Here is a 19,507-nt window from a genome sequence, read left to right as displayed (position 1 = left end):
CCTGTGTCACTAGATGCTTGCTGGGCGAAGGGGTCAGTGCTACCTGCTCCAAGCTGAGACCACCTCACTGGTGGCACATCTCTCCAGGCACATGTAATTTCTCACCACTATTTGATGGACACCTACTCCTTGCCAGGTAACATTCTTACGTTACCTTGATTCTCTCTTTACTTCTTGCAACAACTTTTATGAAGTAAAAGCGGGCAGGCCAGGACCAGGCTCTCAGAGGCTCACTGCTGCCTGCTCTCTTCTACTCCTGCTAGCCCACCTGGCGCGGGGCTCTGCTTGAGGGCTCTTCCTTTGAGTATGAATGACAGCCATCTCCGAAGCAGGTATAAGCACTCTCCCAGGGAGCTGGAAGGCTACAAGCCATGTCTCCAGGAACCTGCTAGAAGCCATTTGCTTCTGTGCTCTGGATGGATGCTGGGGGGCTGGGGAGGCAGATGGAGGAGAAGATTAGCAGTCCCTCAGTTTCAGCCAGGACTCCCTGGTGCAAAGATCCATGCGTGTGCTGTCATCTTCACTGTTGCAAAACAGAGTGATGATTTTGTTCATTTTGAAAATGCAGGATAGGTATAGTCCCAACTGGTTAAGAAGACATGATATCATATCATTCTCTAAAGGATATGCTTTACTGCCTCCGGGGTGACAAGTGAATTTGATGCTTCTAACAGGCACTTTCTATTGCACAGGGGGTGAACCCCACCCCACTGGAGCCCAGCTCTGCTTGGGGCATGTGGGAGAGTACCTGCAGCAGCCAGAGAGGAAGTGACTCAGCCAAGTGGGAAGTGGGAGGGGCAGCCAGAAAGAGGGCCTGGAGCCCAGTCTGCTTCCCCCTCAGCACATCCGCACGCATCCTCCACTGCTGCCTTTTCCTCGGCAGGACTAGGGCCTGCTGAGCGCAGTGGTCCTGAGGGCCAAGAGGGGACAGAGGGCTGCACCACTCACAGAAAGCCAAGTGTCTGCAGCCCGGGGGGTCCAGTCCCAGCTTCCTTCAAGAAGCAAGGTTCACAGATTAATACCATACAAGGAGAGACGTAATCAGTGATGTCTCTTTGCACCTCACTGCCCTGAGAAAGTTTCAGCTGAGCTCCTCTGTAGCCTCCTGGAAGGCAGGAAGCTGCAGGAGAGTCTGGAGTTTAAAGGTCCATGGCCAGGAAGATGTGTTGAGGGAAAAGCCTCAGGGGCTGTGCACACAGGTGCCTCTGGGAAAAGAACAAATGGATTAAGAAACCAGTCCCTCAGAGGCTGAACCAGGCTCACTGCCCCTGGGGGCAAGGGCTTTACCAGCAGCCGCTCTGAGAGCCACCAGAGCAGCGCTTGGCCAGACATGGCACCAGCTTACCCTCCCAAGGGCCTCCAGAAGCGGCCGATGTGATAACAAATAATCTGTCACTATGTGTGGGTGTCAGAGGAGGAAAGGATGGACTTAATAGCTCTTTCCTGGGCTGCACTGGCCTGATATCCCCCACCCGGGGGAACTGCCTGGGGAAGTAGCCAAGAACACCGGCCTGGGAGATATTCGTGGTGGCCCCTTGGTTCTGTGGGAGGCCTCCTGCCATGTGCAGTGAGCACAGACTGGGTCACCTACAGGCCTCCCTGGCTCTCCTGGTTTGGAGAGAAGACTGCAACTAGAAGGCCCCTGGTCTGACCACGTGACTAAGGGGTCCTTTGGCTCAAACCATCAGTTGCTGCTTTGTGCAGTGACTCAGCCCAGGAACCAGACTGCCACGGAGTCCCATGTGGAGCTCAAGTTCTTGCCACTCAGGATAGACAGAGTCAGACAAGGAGAAAAGCCAGCTGGGCCTGAGAGCCATCTTTCTGTCTACTGTGTGACCTGGACACATGTTCCTCACCTAGAGAAGAGGGACAGCCATGCCTCTGTGTAGGGTTCCCAGCGGACTGCCTGGTGCCAACATATGGGAAGCACAAGATAAATGTTGTTTCCTTCCATCCAGACTTCCAGGGTGACAGACAGGAATGCCTAAGCCAGGCCCAGGTGCATGCAATTCACTCTACATATATTATTTTCAACAAAAAATAACTAGTTATCCTATGAGAATGGCAATTTGGACTGGGGACAGCAAACTGCTTTTCTCTAACTCCAGCTGTCAAAATTTAATTAAATAAAATTTCACAACTTTGACAATGAACAATAGAGTTGGCTTTCTGAAGTTCTCCCAAACTCCGCTGACTGTGGCTACTCAGAGGCAAGAGGCTCTCTGGTGTGATTACAGAGTTAAATGGCAGGCTTTGCCATCAGCATGCCCACAGCTGGCCATTCAGACACCTGGGCCCACATAAGGCCCTCCCCTGCTCTGAGCTGCGGGGAGGCCAGCCACTGAGCCGCGCGCAGAGCCACGAGCCACTCCTGACAGACACCTGTTCATGCACCAGCAAGAGCACGCGCATCACCTCGGAACCCTCAGGCCCTACAGAGGCCCAGCAGGGGTACGGAAAATACATGTGAAACCATATCCACCAAAGTAAAAGAAAATGCACATGCCTCTGGCCCAGCAATTCCAGTTCAGGGGATTATGATATCTATAGACATATCTAACACAAGTACACAAAGATTAATATGCTCAAAGATGATCACTGTAGAACATATGCAGCAGCAAAACAAACACACACAAAAATCAAAATGCACCTGCCCTTCCCCCACCCCCCATGGGAAACCATCTAAATGTCCACCAAGAGAGGACTGGTTAACTACATTGTATTCCATCCAGACAATGGAACACTATGCAGCCATTAAGACTAGGTCCACACCTGCTCATAAACACAGATGTCCATGATATGTTAAAGCAAACTGTAGTACTCTGTATATAATAATATTGCCCCATTTAGGTAAAAAACAAACAAAACATTATATATGCCCTTGAAAATGTGTAGGAAATTTCTAGAAGGAACTTACCACCACCTCTAGTCAGTGGAACTGGGGACCCAAGGAAGGGAGGGAGAGTTTTATTTTATATTCTTCTGTACTGTTTTACTATTTTAGCATGGACTACTATAATAATAATTTTTTAAAATCTAAAAATTTTCTGTTCCTGTTAGAACTGTTAAGAACAGTAACAGAATCAGGGTTATGATAACGATTACCTTTAGGCTATGATAAGGATTCAGTAACATATTGCAAAATACTAGCAAAGGACCAGGAAGGTGGTGGAGATCCTTTTTCTGCTGGTTTCTTTCCTGTTCCACCTTGGAAGAGGAGTCAGAAGAGAACACACACCAGGCAACTTACCCCAAACACAGTAACGCTAAGAGATCCATACAAACTGCAAAAAGTAGCACAACTCCTGCTTTCCAGAGCTGGCAGATGATAGCAATGGGGCTCCAAAAATCCCAAGGAATGCTGGGCTAAGCCACTCCCAAAGTTTCTCAAGGGGGTGAACTAAGCCTCTCTTTAGACGCTCCTGTTGTCCGTTATTACATCTTAAACCAGCTCTGCTTCAAACTCAAGCCAGGTTTGAGGTAGACAGTCCTGCTCTCATCTATTCTCAATGCAATGTCCAAGCCACTAGCACTTCCTTCTGGACCCTCAGGCCACAGACTTCCCACCCTCTAAAGATGCTCAGTCTCTCTCTTTTGCCAAGTAGGTGGTGGTCTGGGAACATATGTAGAGGAAACCACTTCATCCCAGATGACAAGAGACCTCCCCAATTTTGCCACTTTCTGGTTCTTTCTAACTGAGAGTTTTTAAAAGAATAATCAGGCCTTTGAAATGCAGAGGGGCCAGCCTCTCCAGAACATCAACTAGTCCCATTCCCCTATCTCATATATCAACAGACCCTTCCAACATGGAAAAGTTAAAATGGGCATAGCTCAAATACCCCTAAACAGTGGGAGAAAGACCAAAGGTGATGGTGGAGTTACACAGAGAAGGTAGGGCTCAACAAATGAGTCTGACTGCTGAATCATATTGATACTTCTTTTAGTCTCCAGTATCTCAGAGCAGCTAGGCATAAAAACCTAAAACCGTGGAATTGCAACCCATACCAAACTCTGAAATCCGTTCTACAATTAATTGTTGTGATGTGCTTTGAACTTTATTGCTTTTTTGTATATACATTCTCACAAAAAGGAAAAAAAGTCAGTTTTGATGATAAATGCACAACTATATGATGATACTGGGAACCACTGATTGGACACTCTGGATGAGTGCACAGAATGTGAATATATAGTACATATCAATTAAAAAAAAAAAGAATCAGCCCTGTATACAGCTAAGCTCTAGAGAGCCTGAAGTCACACCCAAGACTGTTGTTAATTAAAGAACGGACACCACTGGGCTGTAGCCTCGTCAGGGAGAGGGGATCTCAGCAGCCCCAGCAGGAAGGGGGATATCAACCCAAGAGACAGATTTGCCTGATGGGGTGGGGGATGCAGTGGAAATAAAGACGTCCCAGTTTGTTAAAAGGGGGCCTAGAGATTTTTAAAAATTAAATAAATAGCTAAAAGGTACTGTTTGGGGTAACAACCCTACTTCAAGGAACGTATCCTGCAGATGCCCTACTGTGAGCAATGTCATAAGTATGAAGATGTCACTTCAGCTTTGGAGAGCAAAAGACAGAAAATAACCAGAGATCATCAATAGAGAGCTTACTGAATAAATCACTAACAGGAAAAATACAATGTAGCCAAAAATGACCTAGATGTGCTGGTGTCAATGTGGCCCCATCTCTAAGATAATAAGTAAATCAAAGCCTGCAATACCCTCCTTTTCCCTCTTGACTCTTGATGACAGAACCTGGGAGGAGACACAGGGTTGCTGTGGGCTGGGCGCCACCTCCAACGCCTGGTGTCACCTGAGCAGATGGAGGGAGAAGAAACTCCTGTGTCAGGCCACTTCCTCCTCTGCCTTCTTCACACTACAAAGCCAAGGACCAGTACCATGAAAACCTAAATTCCACAGGGTCTGAATGAAGCCTGCCCCACCAGCCCAGCCCTCTCCACAGCCCAATCACGGAGGGTGCCCAATGCACTCAGCAGGTGAGGGCACTTCGGCAGCTCCCTCTCAACTTCCCCGATGGAGCAAGTAGGTGGAGCAGAGCCCTAGATGGCCTCTGGGGGAGGCCTCTCCTTCCGGAGAAGAGGGGCTGCGTCTGTTGACCCAGCTTCAAGGAGGAAATCCAATCTCAAGATCTCTTTCTATATTGGACCTGCTGGGAGCCCTGGAAAGGTCTCTCCCCTGAGGACATGAGGTTGTTCATGACCCTGTCAGTCTGCGGCAGCTTGCTGAATCAGGGTGGCTATTGCCAGAATGAAGGGATGCTTTGCGACCTTTTGAGGCTGAAGAGATTTAAGGGTTTTGCAGACTCAGCAGCCTGAGTTTCTGAAAAATTGAGGAATTTGTCTCCCTGGCCAAATGTAGGCAGAGGAAAGGTGAAGGAAGGGAGCTGCCCTTCTCCCAGGTGCAGACTCAGACAAAACCAGAGGGAAGACTGGCCCAAAGCCAGACAGTACTCCAAGACACCCTCTCCCACGAGGGTGCACTAACGGCTTAGAGAAGGGAGCTGACGAGTTTCATGAGCCCTTATCTTCTCCCTGAGCCATCCATATTTCTGCTATCTCTGCATTATCCTTCACTCCGTCACCCAAACTAGGAATCTCAGGGCCACCCACCACTGCTCCTTCTCCCTCAATCATCACTTCCAAACACTCCCAAGGTCCAGTTGATTTTCCCCCAAACAACTCCTGATCTCTGCCCTTTTCCCACTGCCTCTGCCCCCACCAGCTCTAACTCTGATTACTGCAACACCCTCCAAAGAGGACTCCAGACTTGCTCTCTCCCCAATCCACTCTCCATCAGCAGCCAGAGGGTTCTTTGGAATATATAGGTCTAATGGATTCCTCCACTTAAAACAAGGCATCTCAATGTACTACACCAATACTATGAGTCAATAATAGAGGGAGGGTAAGGAGTATGGCAGGATATGGGTTTTCTTTTTATTTCTTTACCGGAGAAATGAAAATGTTCTAAAATTGATCATGGGGTTGTATACACAACTATGTAATGATACTGTGAGCCAGTGATTGTCTGCTTTGGACAGTTTGTATGATGTGTGAATGTAAAACTGAAGGAAAAAAAAGGCATCCCATCACCAACAAAACAAAAAGTTCAACCATCTTTGCACTGTGCCTGCCTACCTCTCTTACATGCCCTACAGCAAGGAGCCCTCATGCTCTGTGCTAGGACTCTCTCTGGATCCCTATATTTCCTTGTGCACCAGCACACATTCATGCCTGTGCCAGGCTATATCCTCTGCCTGGGTGGTTCCTGAACCACCAGAAAACTCTATTCCCCTTTCCAGGTCTAGTTCAAGTTCTAAGGGATCCCGGAAGCTTGCTCTGACCTCCAACTCAACTCCAAGGTGATTCCGTCCTTCCTCTAGGTTCCCACTGTGAGCCTCACAGACTTCTGTGAGCGACTTGTCCAGCTCTATGCAATTCTCGTTGGTTAGGAAACTGCCCCTACCACTGCTAGACCACAAGTTCTGCCTCTCCATCCTCCTTCCTAGTACCTAGCACATCTCCAGCCACATGTGGGAGCTGACGTGTGTGGAACTGAGGTTCTATATTTTGAGGCACCATACACAACAATGTATGAGATGTTTCCTGATGATACTAATTCAGATACCAGGCCAGGATGATTAGTAGGGACACACAGAGAAGAAACTCTAAACACATTTTCTCCCATGTTTATTTTAAAATACGATTTTTTTTTCAGCAGTCCTACTTCTATTTTTAAAAATAGTTATTTTAAAGAACCGAGCCAAATCATATGCATAGCTCCCATACAGACTAGGTAAACTCCCCACAGATTTTCTTTTCAGAAAGAATACAATAAAATTCTGTCATCTTATGATCCCTCTGGACACTTGTGACAGTTCAATAGAACACAGTTCACTAACTGCTTCAACTAATTCCTGGAAGTTCTTTCCTGCAGCCTGTAATAAAAGCTAATACTTACCAAGCATTTATTACTCCATGAGACTAAATGCTCAACTAGCAATTTCTTTCTTAATCTTCACAATTGCCCTACGAAAGAGCTACTCATATTGCCCCCATTCTACAGATGAGAGGGCTGAGCATGGAGAGAATAAGTAACCTCTAGTGACCCGCAGGGCTGGGATTAGAAGTCAGATCTGTGATTCCAGTGCCAAATAAACTGTTAACCACTACAATTTACTGCCTTCCCAAAGGGCAAATTAAAGGCATGAGTGAGCAAATGCAGCCTCTTCACCCCCCCATCACCTTACAAGCAGCCTTCTGACCACCACTGGTCCGTGTGAAGCCAGCCTCACCTCCTGAATTGCTCAAGTGACTTGTAATTCCAGGAAGAGAGGGGCACATGCACTAGGCACTTCTGTGACAGGTGGAGAGGCCCAGGCCAATGTAGGGAGCTTGCCACTTGGCACGAGTTGCTGAGCAAACACACAGTGCTTTTTCAGCAAAGATCTACCACCTTGGCACCAGTTCTTCTCTCTTAGCACAGTGGCCTCTGAAGAGGTCTCCAGTCCTTTGGTCTCTCCTCTCCCTTTTTCCTCTTCTCTGATGGAAATCCAGGGAGACTATTCTAAAATACAATCATGACAATCCTCTGTACCCTACTGCCGTTGGCATAAAGTCCCAAATCATTAATGTGGCATTCCTTTGTCAACCTAGCCAGCCTCACCTTGTATACACTTCTATACCACCATATTGAACAATCTGAAGTTTCTAGAATAAACTAAGAGTTTACTTGTCTTTTCCTAAGTAGAACACCCTGTCCCTTCATTCTTGCCTGTCTAAGCCTTCCCATCCTTCTAGACAACTCCAGAATCACTTCTTCTGCTTAGACTTCCTAGGACTCATCTCTTAGGCTAAGCTAGTAGCTTCCTCTGCTGGGTTTCCACAGTCCTCTGTTCCTGCTGCTACTAACTTCTTTTTTTTTTTCAGACCACATTTCAATTATTTATTTACAGGTCAGCCTCCCTTAACTAGACCATGAGTTCCTGGAAATAAGAATAAGAGCTAACATTTACTGAACTCATCATGTGGCAGATAGAAACATTCTCAGTGTTTTTTGTTTGTTTGTTTGCTTTTAGGTGCATGATCTGGGAATTGAACCCGGGTCTCCCGCATGGAAGGCAAGCATTCTATCACTGAACCACCCTTGCACCCTCTCAGTGTTTTTTTATGTTAACTTTTTAAATATTCGTACTTAACTCTATGTCATCACCCCCATTTTATAGATGAAGAAACTGAGGCACAAAGAGGTTAAGCAATATGCCCAAAGTTACACAGCTAGAAAGCTACCATATCAGAACTCAGGAAGCCTGGCTCAAAACCTACCCTTAACCCTATACTAAACTGTTCTTGCCTCTTCAGGCAAGGATCCTGTTGCTGTCCAATGGGGCATGAATGAATGAATGAGAGCTACTTTCAGATGTGTACGTCTAAACGACAAACAATTGGCAGAGCAAGGCCATTAAAGGGCTCTGGAGGTCTCACAAGCACTGTTTACAAACAAGGATTTTTTTTGCCCTATGATTACAATTTCCCTGACTTAGAGTCACCACATATTCTGCTTTTCCTTATCTCATGCAAAACTACTAAGCCCAGAAGGAACTGTGCCCAGCCCAGTGTGACTACCCTCTTCTCTGGTTCTCAAAACGAAGCAAAGCCAACCGGTCTCCTCCCATGACCTAAAACAGTCTACCTTGTCACAGAAGGCGGCTGTCATCTCTTCCTTCTGCCAACAAAAGGGCTTCAAACCTGGGGCGTGGGGGTGGGCAGGGAAGGCGGCTTTGGGAATGGGAATGGCCCAACCTACTGGCTGGAAGGTGGGGCCGAGTGGCGTGGGAATGGGCGGGCCTGGCCGGGGCATGGCAGGTGAAACACCGCCACAGCAGACTCTCTCCTTGGAAAAGGCCGGCCAAGTGTAGCACTCGTAGGCAGGTGGCTCTGACCCGCACCTGAACGCCGACCGGGATGTGAAAATTCCCCAGCAGGGATGATACCAGCACCGACGGGTAAGGGCTCCTGGAGGAAGTCCTGGTCCTTCCTAAGGACTCGTTCTAACTTTCAAGTCACTCAAAGGATCAAGAGGGAAGCACCGAGAGGCATGGGTTCAAACGCCGGTTCCTTCACTTGCAGTTGAAGTGACTTCGGGCAGTGCCCACCTCCCAGGGCTGCGGCGGAGACTAAATCTCCCTGCGGCCACCCCTTGCCCGGGGCGCAGCAGCCCCCGCCCCCGCCGCCCCTAGCCGCCCGGGAAGGGTAGATCCCAAATAGAGGGGGCGCGTTCGCTGTTGCCTTTTCTGTCGCACCAGGATGGCCCCGGGCTGTCACCTCGGACCCTCCGTCACGGCCGCCGAGGCCCGCCCACCAAACCCCCGGTTCCCCCGGCCCGGGGTCCCCAGCCCTCACCTTCCCGCGGTGCTCAGCGCTGCTCGCCCATAGTCCGTAGCCCGGAGCCGGGGCTGCTCGGCTCTCCGTCCCGGGGGGCCGGGGCCGGGCCGGGGGCGTGGGAGCCGCTTACCGCCGCCTCCCAGCGCAGCCACCCGAGCAGCCGCCGCCACCGCCTCCCTCCATGGCTGCGGCGCCGCCACCTGACAACGGAAGTGACGCACCGCCACCCTTCTCTCCGGCCCGAGCGGCAGTCCCGCCCCGCCCCCTGCCCCACCCCCTTGCCTGTGTCTCCCACCCCTCGGCCTTCGGATTGGGGCGCCATCTTAACAATGGGCGGAAGCTTTCAGGCAAAAGGCCAGAATCAGATTGACGATTGGTTCAAGGTAGGGCCTGGGCTGAGACCTGTGAAACGATTGGAGGCTGAGAGCTGAAAGGGCGGTACTTACCGCTCGTCTGTGTCTGTGGTGAGGCTAGACCGCGGCACCGCCCCCGCCCTGACGACACAGAACCTCGTGTGCCCTACACTCGCCCTGCCTGGGTTGGAGAAGTCTCGAGCAGTTGCAAGTTCGGCCAGTTGGAGTGTACTTATTAGCAAAGTGGCTCTTCCTCGATCCCCATTACCCGATTTCTGGAGCTCTGTGCGGAGAGCGCTGCAATTAGGCTCAATTGAGGTTAGGAATTCCTGTCCAGCTTTCACATTTCATTCCTTTCCAGGCCCCTCGGTGGAAACCCTGAGGATGGCCAGCTTCAACCTGAAGATCCCTGGTTAAGACTCCTTGTCAAGGCTTACGTGAAGAGTTTCTATTAACACTTCCAGTCATCTAACCTCAGTCCCTCCTGCAGCAGTTTCGGTCCCTTTCTCCTCCTCCTCCTCCTCCTCCTCATGCAACCACGCCCTCCATGAATCAGCTTCTTACACTAGCAGATGAGCCCTTTAAAGGGATTGCATCAGGCTGGTGACTCACTGAGGCCCTCTGAGAGCCTGGTTTCCCTCCCCTGGCATGCAGAAGCAGCTAGAAGGCCTCGGTGGCAGCAGCACTAGTGGACATAGGCCCACTCCTCTGTCTCAGAGGTGTGAGCCAGGATGTCTGCTGCAAGTGACTGTTTAACTCCCGGGTGCCTTTCCAGCTGTCTCATGGGGCATTGTGTCCACATATGGCCACTCGTGTCCAAACCTGTGTTCATGGCTGGGTGTGTGACCAGGCACTTACGTGTATGTGCATTTGTCATTTCTACACAGGCAGTGCCAAAACATGAGAGGTGGTGTGAGTGAAATCTGCTGGCTGCCTTTGCCTGTGTCCTTTTCTTTGTTTCTCTGAATGCCTGGGGCCCACTGAGCTAATAGGGTTGGAAAACAATAGAAATCAACACAGCTCCCACTATTGTGCTAGACCCTGCATTAGGCACTTTGGAGATGTCAGTATCTCAAGGTGGGAATTAGGAGTCCATTTACAGATGAAGTTAGGGCTCAGAGAGGGGAAGTAACCTGTCCAAAGACAAATGGCAAACAATGGCAGGGCTGTGACTTGAATCAAGTCCGGGGGATTCCGAAAAGCTTAGATTTCAATGGCTGCTGCATCACGTACCAGCTGGGTGACTGTGGGTTCCCTAACCTTCCTGGCTGCCTGACTAGGCAGAACCCTTTGTGGGATCGTTGTGAGGATTGAATGAGTTATAAAAACAGCTTCTCCCAGTCCCTGGCAAGTGCTCACTCTTATCTTGGTTACAGAGCTTACATGAGGTGCGTGACCAGAAGATGGGCATAAAGAAGCCAGTTCCTGGCCCACTAAGCTTCTCTCTCTGACAAAGAGAAAAGCCTAGGGATTCCGGAAGCCCTGAATCTGACAGGAATGAGTTTTGGGTTTTCCAGAGCTCTAATTATCAGCCAGATGAATCACTCGGGGCTGACACCACTATCCCCACCCCCAGGAGACCTGTAGCTGATTCAAAATACGGGATTTTTAACAAAGGAGAGGAGGAGGAAGAGAAAGAGAAGAGGTAATGAATAGAAACTAAAGGCGCCAGCTGTTATCAGGACACTAACATGGGGACGCCTAGTGTGACTGACACACACACGGTGACATACTCTCCCCCTGGCTTTCCAGCTCTGGGCATACTGACAGATGGTGCTGCCATAACAAAGTGATGCCTGTCACAACAGCACGGGATGAGATGGTTGCTTGATGAGGTATAGGCGGATTTGCCTATCACAGAAGGAGAGGAGAAGAGCTTCAGCCCCCAGGGGCTTCCTCAGGCTTCTGAACCCCAGCAAGCCTGACTGATTGGCTGCCTATGGTTGGCCAGCAAGTTGTGTCAGACCCACACCCTGTGGCTGGATACCATCGCTCAGGTGAGCAGAAGCACCTTTTATCTTAACCTGTCATCAGTGTGTTGACAAGAGTGCCAGGAGGCAGAAGAGCATAGTGTGATAGTTAAGATAATGGAGTTTGGAGTCAGTAGATTTGAGTTCAAATCTTTCCTCTGATTTTCACTGGCTGTGTGACCTTGAGCAAATCGCTTAACCTCTCTGAGCCTGTTTGTGTATCTATAAAATGGGGCTATTAATATATATCACCAGTCTCCCTGGCAACGTGGGACAGACATCCTAGGAGGAACTGGGACTTGGCATCAAGGGATTGAAAAAACCTTTTCAACCAAAACGGTGAAGAGAGAAATGAGACAAAACAAAGTATCAGTGGGTGAGAGATTCGAACAGTCTAGAAGTTATCCTGGAGGTTATTTTTTCACATTATATAGATATCCCCTTTTTAGTTTATGGTGTATTAGAGTGGCCAGAGGGAAGTACCTGAAACTGTACAGTTGTGTTCCAGTAGCCATGTTTTTTGAAGATGATTGTATAATGATATAAGTTTCGCAGTGTGACTGTGTGATTGTGAAAACCTTGTGTCTGATGCTCCTTTTATGTACAGTATGGACAGATAAGTAAAAAATATGGATAAGAGATAAACAAATAATGGGGGGACAAATGTTAAAATAAATTGAGTAGATTGGAATACTAGTAGTCAATGAGAGGGAGAGGTATGGGGTATGGCATATGAGTTTTTCCTTTTCTTTGTTTTGTTGGAGAGATGCAAATGTTAAAAAAAAAATCATGGTGATGTATACACAACTATGTGATGATATTGTGAGCCATTAATTGTAACCATTTCAAGAATGTTTGTAGGTTTGTTTACAATAAAAATAAAAAATTTTAAAAATTAAAAATAAATATATAAATATTGTCACGGCTGTTGTAATGACAAAATGAGATTATTCTTTTTTTTCCACAAAGATATCTGGAGTTCCTGCTGTGTGCAGAGTATTGAGCTAGGTGCTGGGGACCCAGTGGTACCAAAACAGACAACAGCTCAGCCCTCTTGAAGTATCATGTACCTGGCCTGGCATGCAGTGAGATCCAACAAATAGTAGCTGTTGTTATGATGAATGCCTTAGCACTCTGCCACTAACTTAGTCATGGGACCCAGAGAGACTCCCTTCTTCCCTCCCTGGGCCTCAGTTTCCTCAATTGTAAAATGATGGAGTTGGACTGCATCAGCATCTCAGTTTCTAACCTCCACTTCAAAGCCTCTTTTAGGTGTTTTTCCTCATGAACTGTATACTTGGTAAGACTTCGTCTCCTGAATAGGACTAGGCATCAAGTAATTTCTTCCTTTTTATTTATTCCAGTCTCATATTACAGCCCTTAGAGCGGGTGCTCAGCAGGAGCAAGCCAATGAATTGGGATAGTTCAGCTCAGAGCAGAGACAAGCTAGCCTGAACACCCTCCACATAGTGTTCACTGTTTTGCTGGGTCCTTTCTGGATCAATGCCAAGAACTCGAGAGACCCCTGCTGCCCTCAGAGACACTTCAGCTGGGGAAGCCAGCCTGGAAATCACTAACTGGATGCCCTCATCCAGCTCAGCCCTACTGAGAACTGCAGACATTGGGTCACTTGTCTGTTCCCAGGGAGTCTGAATTTCAAGCTGCAGGCCCATCAGCATGCCTCAGGGCCCTGGTAGTCCCCTCTCCCAAAATGAGAGAGACCCCTGTACTCTTCTCTCCAGGAACAGGAGGGCAGGGAGTAGAAATCCCATGCCACCTAGCCCTTGGAATTCCTGGTTACTCGGTTATTAACTGGCACCCCCACATTGGCTGAAGCCGCAGAGTGTATGTTCATGTTTGAACAAAGACCATAGCAACGAGTTAGCAAAAAACCCAAATTCTGATGGTGGTGTAACATTTTGAAATTTAATTTTCAACTTTTTCTTGATGTCTTTGGCCCTTCCAAATAGTTAGGTTATTTCGCATTCAGTACTTCAGGAAAGGAATAATGCAGCAGAAGTTTTTAGCCTCTGAATTCCAAGAGCCTAGCCTTCAGGGAGGAATGGAAAGAATTCCTGTACAGAGAAACAAATTTGGAAAACTGTAACAAGGGAGAGTTAGAAGACTGAGACTTTGAGGGGGGGAGGGCAGGTGGTTCTCTGAGAACAGAGGAGCTTCTCTCAGCTTCTAGGTCTAGGGATTTGATAGCATAGAGGAGTTGTGCTCCTTTTCATGGGTGGAGCACCAGGCCATTAACGGGATCCTCAGAAGAAACAGCTGGATGCTGCATTTGGGCAAACAGGGCCTAATTAATATAATATCCTAAGAATCTCCTGGGCCTAAGGTCGTCTGGGAAAAGCAGGAAAAAAAATGCTATGGGTTATACCTGGAGGGGTCTTTCGGTTAGAGAGGACAGCTCAGCAGCAACCTTCGTGGATGGATAACAAAAGACCAGAGGGGAACAAAACAAGGACATCTTAATGGATGCTACTGTAGTCAGAGGACTGTCAGACTGGACCACCCTTGAAAGAAAGTGCCCTAGAATTCAAACATAATTCCAATGAAAGTGGGGGAGTCTCTAATTCTCTCTGTGATTACATTTCTGCCACTCTGGCTGACTAGGGTGAAACAGTAATTTAGTTGAGTTAGAGAAAAACCCAGGTTCCATTTATTGCACTCCAGAGACTAGAACTGGCTACACTTCTTACCCACAAGGCCTTGTACCAGTCGCCCACCCCCTCGCCCCTCAATCTATAGTCACAGTGGTACTGTGTTATTGCCCCAACCCCCTAAGCTTTTCCTTCTTAGGACCTTTGCAATGGTGGCTTCCTCTGCCTTCTCTTTGCTCTAAAAATGGCACATTCCTTCTTAGTTTAAATGTCACTGCTTTAGGCTACTTTCCAAAATGTTATTCTCTCTCAAAGTACCCCATTTATTTCCTTCATCACATCTGTAAATATTTTCATTTACTTTTGTTTATTATTTGTCTCCCCCACTGGAATGACAACTCCCCGAGGGCAGGGCCCTTGTCCATCTTGTCTTCTCCCAGTAGCTTGCACTGGGCCTGACACGTATTTGGCACTCAGGAATTATTTGTGGAATAAATGACTGTTGACAGGGAATTTCTGGATTCCCATAGACCTGTGGGTGCCGAGTTCCATCAACTGTTACCTGGGGTCCTGATAGCCTTTCCCAGCAAACCAAGGCCAAATGCCAAAAGATCCAAATTCTTGGGGCTTGAATACACAGCTGGGTCCTACCCTGGGGTCTCAGTATGTGTGCCTCAGCAGGCCCACTGGGGTCTGTTGCAAGCACAGTGCTTAAGGAATGTGTCCTGAGTCTCTCTTCTCAGCAGTCTGCTCTAGCTCTAGGGCTTCTTTCTCTGGCTTTGGGGGCCCTCTCTTGCTCTGCTGAGACTATAGAAAACCTGACCCACCATTTAGAAGCCTCAGAGCTAGACCATCCCTAGGCTAAACTCCCAGCATAAACCCTCTTCAAGTTTGTAGGAAACACCTGCAGACTTGTGGGAGGCATCTGTTAGGAAGGTGTCTGTGGGGGTGCCCTTCCAGTTCATCATTCCAGATGGGGGAGCCTCCTATTCATGGAGGGCACGTGGGCATTTCCATAGTGAGGGACTGCATTTCTGTGCCTGCCCTCTGATTTCTCTTACCATGTTGACTTTGTGGTGTCGGTCCCCTCAACTCTAGCTGTCAGAGGTGCCTGGAAACTCAGAAAAATGGTTTTCTCTGTTGGGACCCCAAAATTCTTTCTCTGAAGGCAAAAGTTAGAATAAGGATGCTAGGACCTGTCGGGCAATGGAATAAACACAATGTGTAGAAGAATCATGGGGGTCTATGTATGTTAATAACGTGCATTCCTGGATCCCAGATTCTTGTTCCTGATGGATCCACGAAAGTACATTCTCTACATACATCCCACTTGGTTCTGACAAGGCAGTCTAAGGACAACACTTTAACAAAGACTGGGCTGGGAGGGGGAATGCAGTGACCTTGGGCCGCTACTGCCCAGACAAGCACAACTCTCTTAAATCTCCCTCAAGAAATGAAAAAGCTTTTTAAAGCCAGGAGCTCTGCCTTATTCAAGAGTGAACAGCGGTTCCTCAGCTGGATTCCATCTTTATTTTTCTTGTGGATTTCTTCTAATCCCCAGTGGACCATAAGCCCCTCTCCAGCAGGGACCAAGCTGGCACAGAGTCGGAGTTCGGGGGATATTTGTTTGATGACTATAAACTGTTTCCACAGGACGGAGCTGCTTTCACTGAGATGGGTGTTTGTCTATGACAGGATTAGAATCACCTAAAGGTGATTAACTCCAACAAACTCTTAAGTTCTAACTCTGAGAACCCTCTTGTCCCTCAGGGCCCAACAACTGTAAGACTATTGTAAGATTTCTCGCTATTGGCTGAAGTCAGGGTGATTTCACATTCAAAGTGAGAGGCCAGGATACTCCAATCTCTCCACCTTGGGAAATGGGAGGGAGACTGACAGGCTCTCCCATGGGGAATCTGAACAGAAAAGCCACTTTCTACCTGACCAGACTGAAGTACTCTCCTACTACTGTTGTCAAAATTTGCTGTATATTAGAATCACCCTGGGAAATTTTTAAACCTCCCAATGCCCAGGCCACACCCCATATCAATTAAATCAGAATCTCTAAGGATAGGATTGAAGTCTCAGTATTTTTAAAAGCTTCCCAAGTGATTCCAATGTGCAGTCAAGTTTGAGAACCAGTGTCATACCAAACAGGAACCATAGAACCCAGCACAAAGCCGGGAAAGTATGAGGCACAGATTTGTTTGTATCCAAATTTAGTTTTATGAGAAAATGAACACAATTGCAAGAGAAAAAGGGACATTTACAGGTGGCTCAGGTCAAGCCCCTATAATCATCTTCAACGGGGAGAGGATAAAAAACTATTTGGCAGATTCTCTAAATCAGTAAATCAGGGGTTCAGATGCAAATCATCAGAAGAGGGGACTGTCCCTACCCGAAGGCCACATACTGATAACAGGTTTCTGGATCCCAGGTGAATCTGGGAGGTGGAATCCTGTGAAAGGCAGCTGTGACAGGGGGTGTCTGTCAGACACCAGCTTCTGAGCTGGCCCTGCTCCCTTCCTAGGATCTGGACAGGGAGTTGGCTAGTTGAACTCTGGTGGAAGTTGAACTCTGGTGGGAGCAGACTGGGGGCTGGGGCCTGCTGAGGAGACGGTCTCACTTACAGCGTTTGGAGGGAAATTCATGCCGGCCCTGGCCCTTGCCCTTGCCCCCGAAGTTGCGCACGCGATGGATGAGCTGCAGCTGCTGCTCGATGGTGGCAGTGATGTTTACATCATCCGGGATGTGGACATAACGGACGTTACGACCTGTCACAAAGAGGTCATCCAGCTCGACCTGATGCCCCCAACGGTCCGTGTAGGTGACCTTGGCCAGGCGGATGTTCATGAAAGCATCCACATTGTCTATGCGTCCGCGGGCCACACTCTCGTCCCGCAGGTCCACAGTGGTCACCTGGCCCTGGAGGCCCTGCAGCAGGATGATCAGGCTGTTCTCGGAGATGGTCCGCTCCTTCACCGAGTGGCTCAAGGCCATTCTGCCACACTGGCTGGCTGCTCGCTGTAGGCCAGAGCACACAGACAGCGCTGCATCAGGCTAGAGGGTGCAGCTGCCAAGTCACCTCCACCAGGTTCCAGCACAAAATTCCCTGCATAGACCTCCCCAATTTCTGTGTTTATGGAGTACCTTTCAGGAGCCAAGGTGCCTCATTTACATATCTCATAGAATCCCCGCCGCACCTTGTGAGCCACGGATTATTTATACCCCTTTTGTAAATGAAGAAAAATGGCTGGGGGAGGTGAAGCAAATCGCCTAAGGTCTCTCAGTAGGTAAGCTGGGATTCATGACTACCTGACTCCAAACCCTACACCAAGGGTTCTGACCCTGCACTATACATTAGGATCAACTGGTAAACTTCCTTGGCTACCACACCCTAGGAATTCTGGTTCATTGGGTCAGGGGTAGGGACTAGGTATTTAACTTTTAAAAGTTCCCTAAGTAATTCTAATTACAGACAAGTTTGAGAGCCACTGTGCTAAAGCACAGTTTATACCCTTGCTACTCAAAGTATGGCTTGTGACTAGCAGTTTCAACATTACCTGGGTACTTATTAGAAATGCAGAATCTGTCCTCACCCCAGATCTACTAAAACAGAATCTGCATTTTAACATGATCCCTATATACACATTAAAGTTTAAGAATCATTAGCAAGAGACCAGCTCTACAAGAAATACGAAAGGGAGCACTAGAGACAGATAAGGAAAGACAGGAGAGAGAGAGGTGTGGAGAAGAGTATAAAAATGAAGACTGTCAGTAAAGGTAAGAATAACTGGTCAACACCAGTGGCTCCCAAATTTTAGTGGGCATCAGTAGCATTGGCAGGACATGTCAAAATACACATTTCTGGGTTCCCTTCCCAGAGTTTCTAATATGGGGACCCAGAATGTGCATTTCTAACAAGTTTTCAGGTTCTGCTGGTCTAGGGCCCACACCTTGAGGAGGACTGGTCTACACTAGGCAGTCACCATAAGTAGAAATTTAATAATTAACTGAAAAAATGGTAGCATATAAAGTACACGGTTTTTGAAGGTTGAGGCCTGGGTTGGAATCCTCTCTCCACGCACTAATGCTATAAACCTAGGACAGTGTCTCTGAATCTGTTTCCACATCTATTAAACACTAGGTTAAATAAGGCTAACATAATTTCAGTACATTAACATTCTTTCGACATGCCCTGATATTATATTAATGTGACTATGTCTTATCTATCCCCTATCTTCACACCCTGCGTGGAAAGGTGGTGGAACGAACTTTCCAAAAGACCTCACTCAGAATGCAGACCAGGGCCACGCCTGCCGACAGTGACAAGCCAGACTACAACACTGATGGGGGAAATTAGGTTCTGAACCCTGGGAAGAGTCTAAAGATCCCCATATCCACCAAGGCTTCAGTCTGAGCAAAGGTTTGGAGCTGTAACTGTGACTGCAGAGAGCAATCACTGAACCTGGGTTATAGGGTTGCTCTGCCATGTCTTATGAGAGCTCACTTAAGCTGCTTAACTTTTCCAAGCTTGTTAACTCATCGGTAAAAAGGGGATGATGATCCATTACTCACAGAGTTGTGGGAATAGGTCTGGGGAGATAAGCTATCATAATCAGTGAATCGGGAAGAAAACTCTTTCCTTGCTCCCCAGCAGCCCTCCGGGGTTCCGGGATCCCCGCGCTCCGCCCCCTGGCTCCCAGCACACCATGCTCCCGACTCACCGCGCGGAATTCTTTTCGCTTTCCTAGTTCAGGCTGCCATGGAACCTAGCGCGTGCCTAGCTGGGACGCCTCAGCCCGCGCGCCAGACAGACCAAGAAGTCATGGCAACGACGGGCCACTCTACCTTCCGGGGACATAGAGAGTGCGTCTGTGCGCACGGCGTCACCACAGGACGAGCCGGAAACTACAACCCCCAGAATGCCTCGCGGGTGTCGTGGCTCCCGCTCTCGTAATTCCGGGGTTTACGTCACTGGATTCTCTCATTGGAGTCATTCATTAAGTCGTCGTTACGAGTCAAGCACTTTTCCCGACACCGGGCATACAACGGTGGCCAAGTGGACAAGCTCCCTAATTTGACAGTGCTTAAATAGACTGGAAGAAGGGTTAATCTATAAGGGAATAAACAACAGCCTTCCAGAGAATTAAAATAGGGTAGTGTAATAATG

At 48.2% G+C, this 19,507-nt stretch overlaps 2 protein-coding genes across 7 annotated transcripts in view; both read right to left on the bottom strand.

The window, feature by feature from the left end:
• The window catches only part of STK40 (serine/threonine kinase 40), a 48,243-nt gene extending 37,991 nt beyond the window's left edge, over positions 1-10,252 (bottom strand). The window contains exon 1 of one of the 3 annotated variants that reach the window (XM_077150278.1): positions 9,849-10,252. The gene's annotated coding sequence lies outside the window, so the exon portion shown is untranslated. Of the gene's footprint in view, positions 1-9,420; positions 9,593-9,848 lie in introns of those variants that run through there. The other 2 variants (XM_077150275.1, XM_077150271.1) reach the window with 2 other exon arrangements.
• A 3,384-nt stretch (positions 10,253-13,636) lies between these two features.
• LSM10 (LSM10, U7 small nuclear RNA associated) lies at positions 13,637-19,257 on the bottom strand. 4 transcript variants are annotated; one of them, XM_077150267.1, is made up of 4 exons: positions 19,062-19,257; positions 16,965-17,358; positions 14,112-14,263; positions 13,637-13,800 (listed from the first exon to the last, which is right to left on the bottom strand). In XM_077150267.1, exons 2-4 carry the CDS (start codon positions 17,332-17,334, stop codon positions 13,771-13,773), a joined length of 552 nt encoding a protein of 183 aa, XP_077006382.1. In that variant the 5' UTR covers positions 17,335-17,358; positions 19,062-19,257; the 3' UTR covers positions 13,637-13,770. The 4 variants fall into 4 exon arrangements, with proteins under 4 accessions (XP_077006382.1, XP_077006383.1, XP_077006385.1 ...); XM_077150268.1 differs by lacking the exon at positions 19,062-19,257 and adding an exon at positions 18,913-19,040; XM_077150270.1 differs by lacking the exon at positions 14,112-14,263 and having other exon boundaries at positions 19,062-19,253.
• Between the last annotated feature and the right edge of the window lie 250 nt (positions 19,258-19,507).

Source organism: Tamandua tetradactyla, chromosome 2 (assembly GCF_023851605.1).
Source record: "Tamandua tetradactyla isolate mTamTet1 chromosome 2, mTamTet1.pri, whole genome shotgun sequence".
Lineage (NCBI taxonomy): Eukaryota > Metazoa > Chordata > Mammalia > Pilosa > Myrmecophagidae > Tamandua > Tamandua tetradactyla.
Note: the sequence above shows the minus strand (reverse complement) of the source record. Positions and strands in the feature narration are given on the sequence as shown.

Coding starts and splice junctions, on each gene's coding strand:
- LSM10 (XM_077150267.1), bottom strand. CDS start 17,334: ATGGCCTTGAGCCACTCGGTGAAGGAGCGGACCATCTCCGAGAACAGC. Junction 14,264..16,964: donor TGAATTTCCCTCCAAACGCT/GTAAGTGAGACC, acceptor TTTGAATTCTAG/GGCACTTTCTTTCAAGGGTG. Junction 13,801..14,111: donor TAACCGAAAGACCCCTCCAG/GTATAACCCATA, acceptor TTCTCTGTACAG/GAATTCTTTCCATTCCTCCC.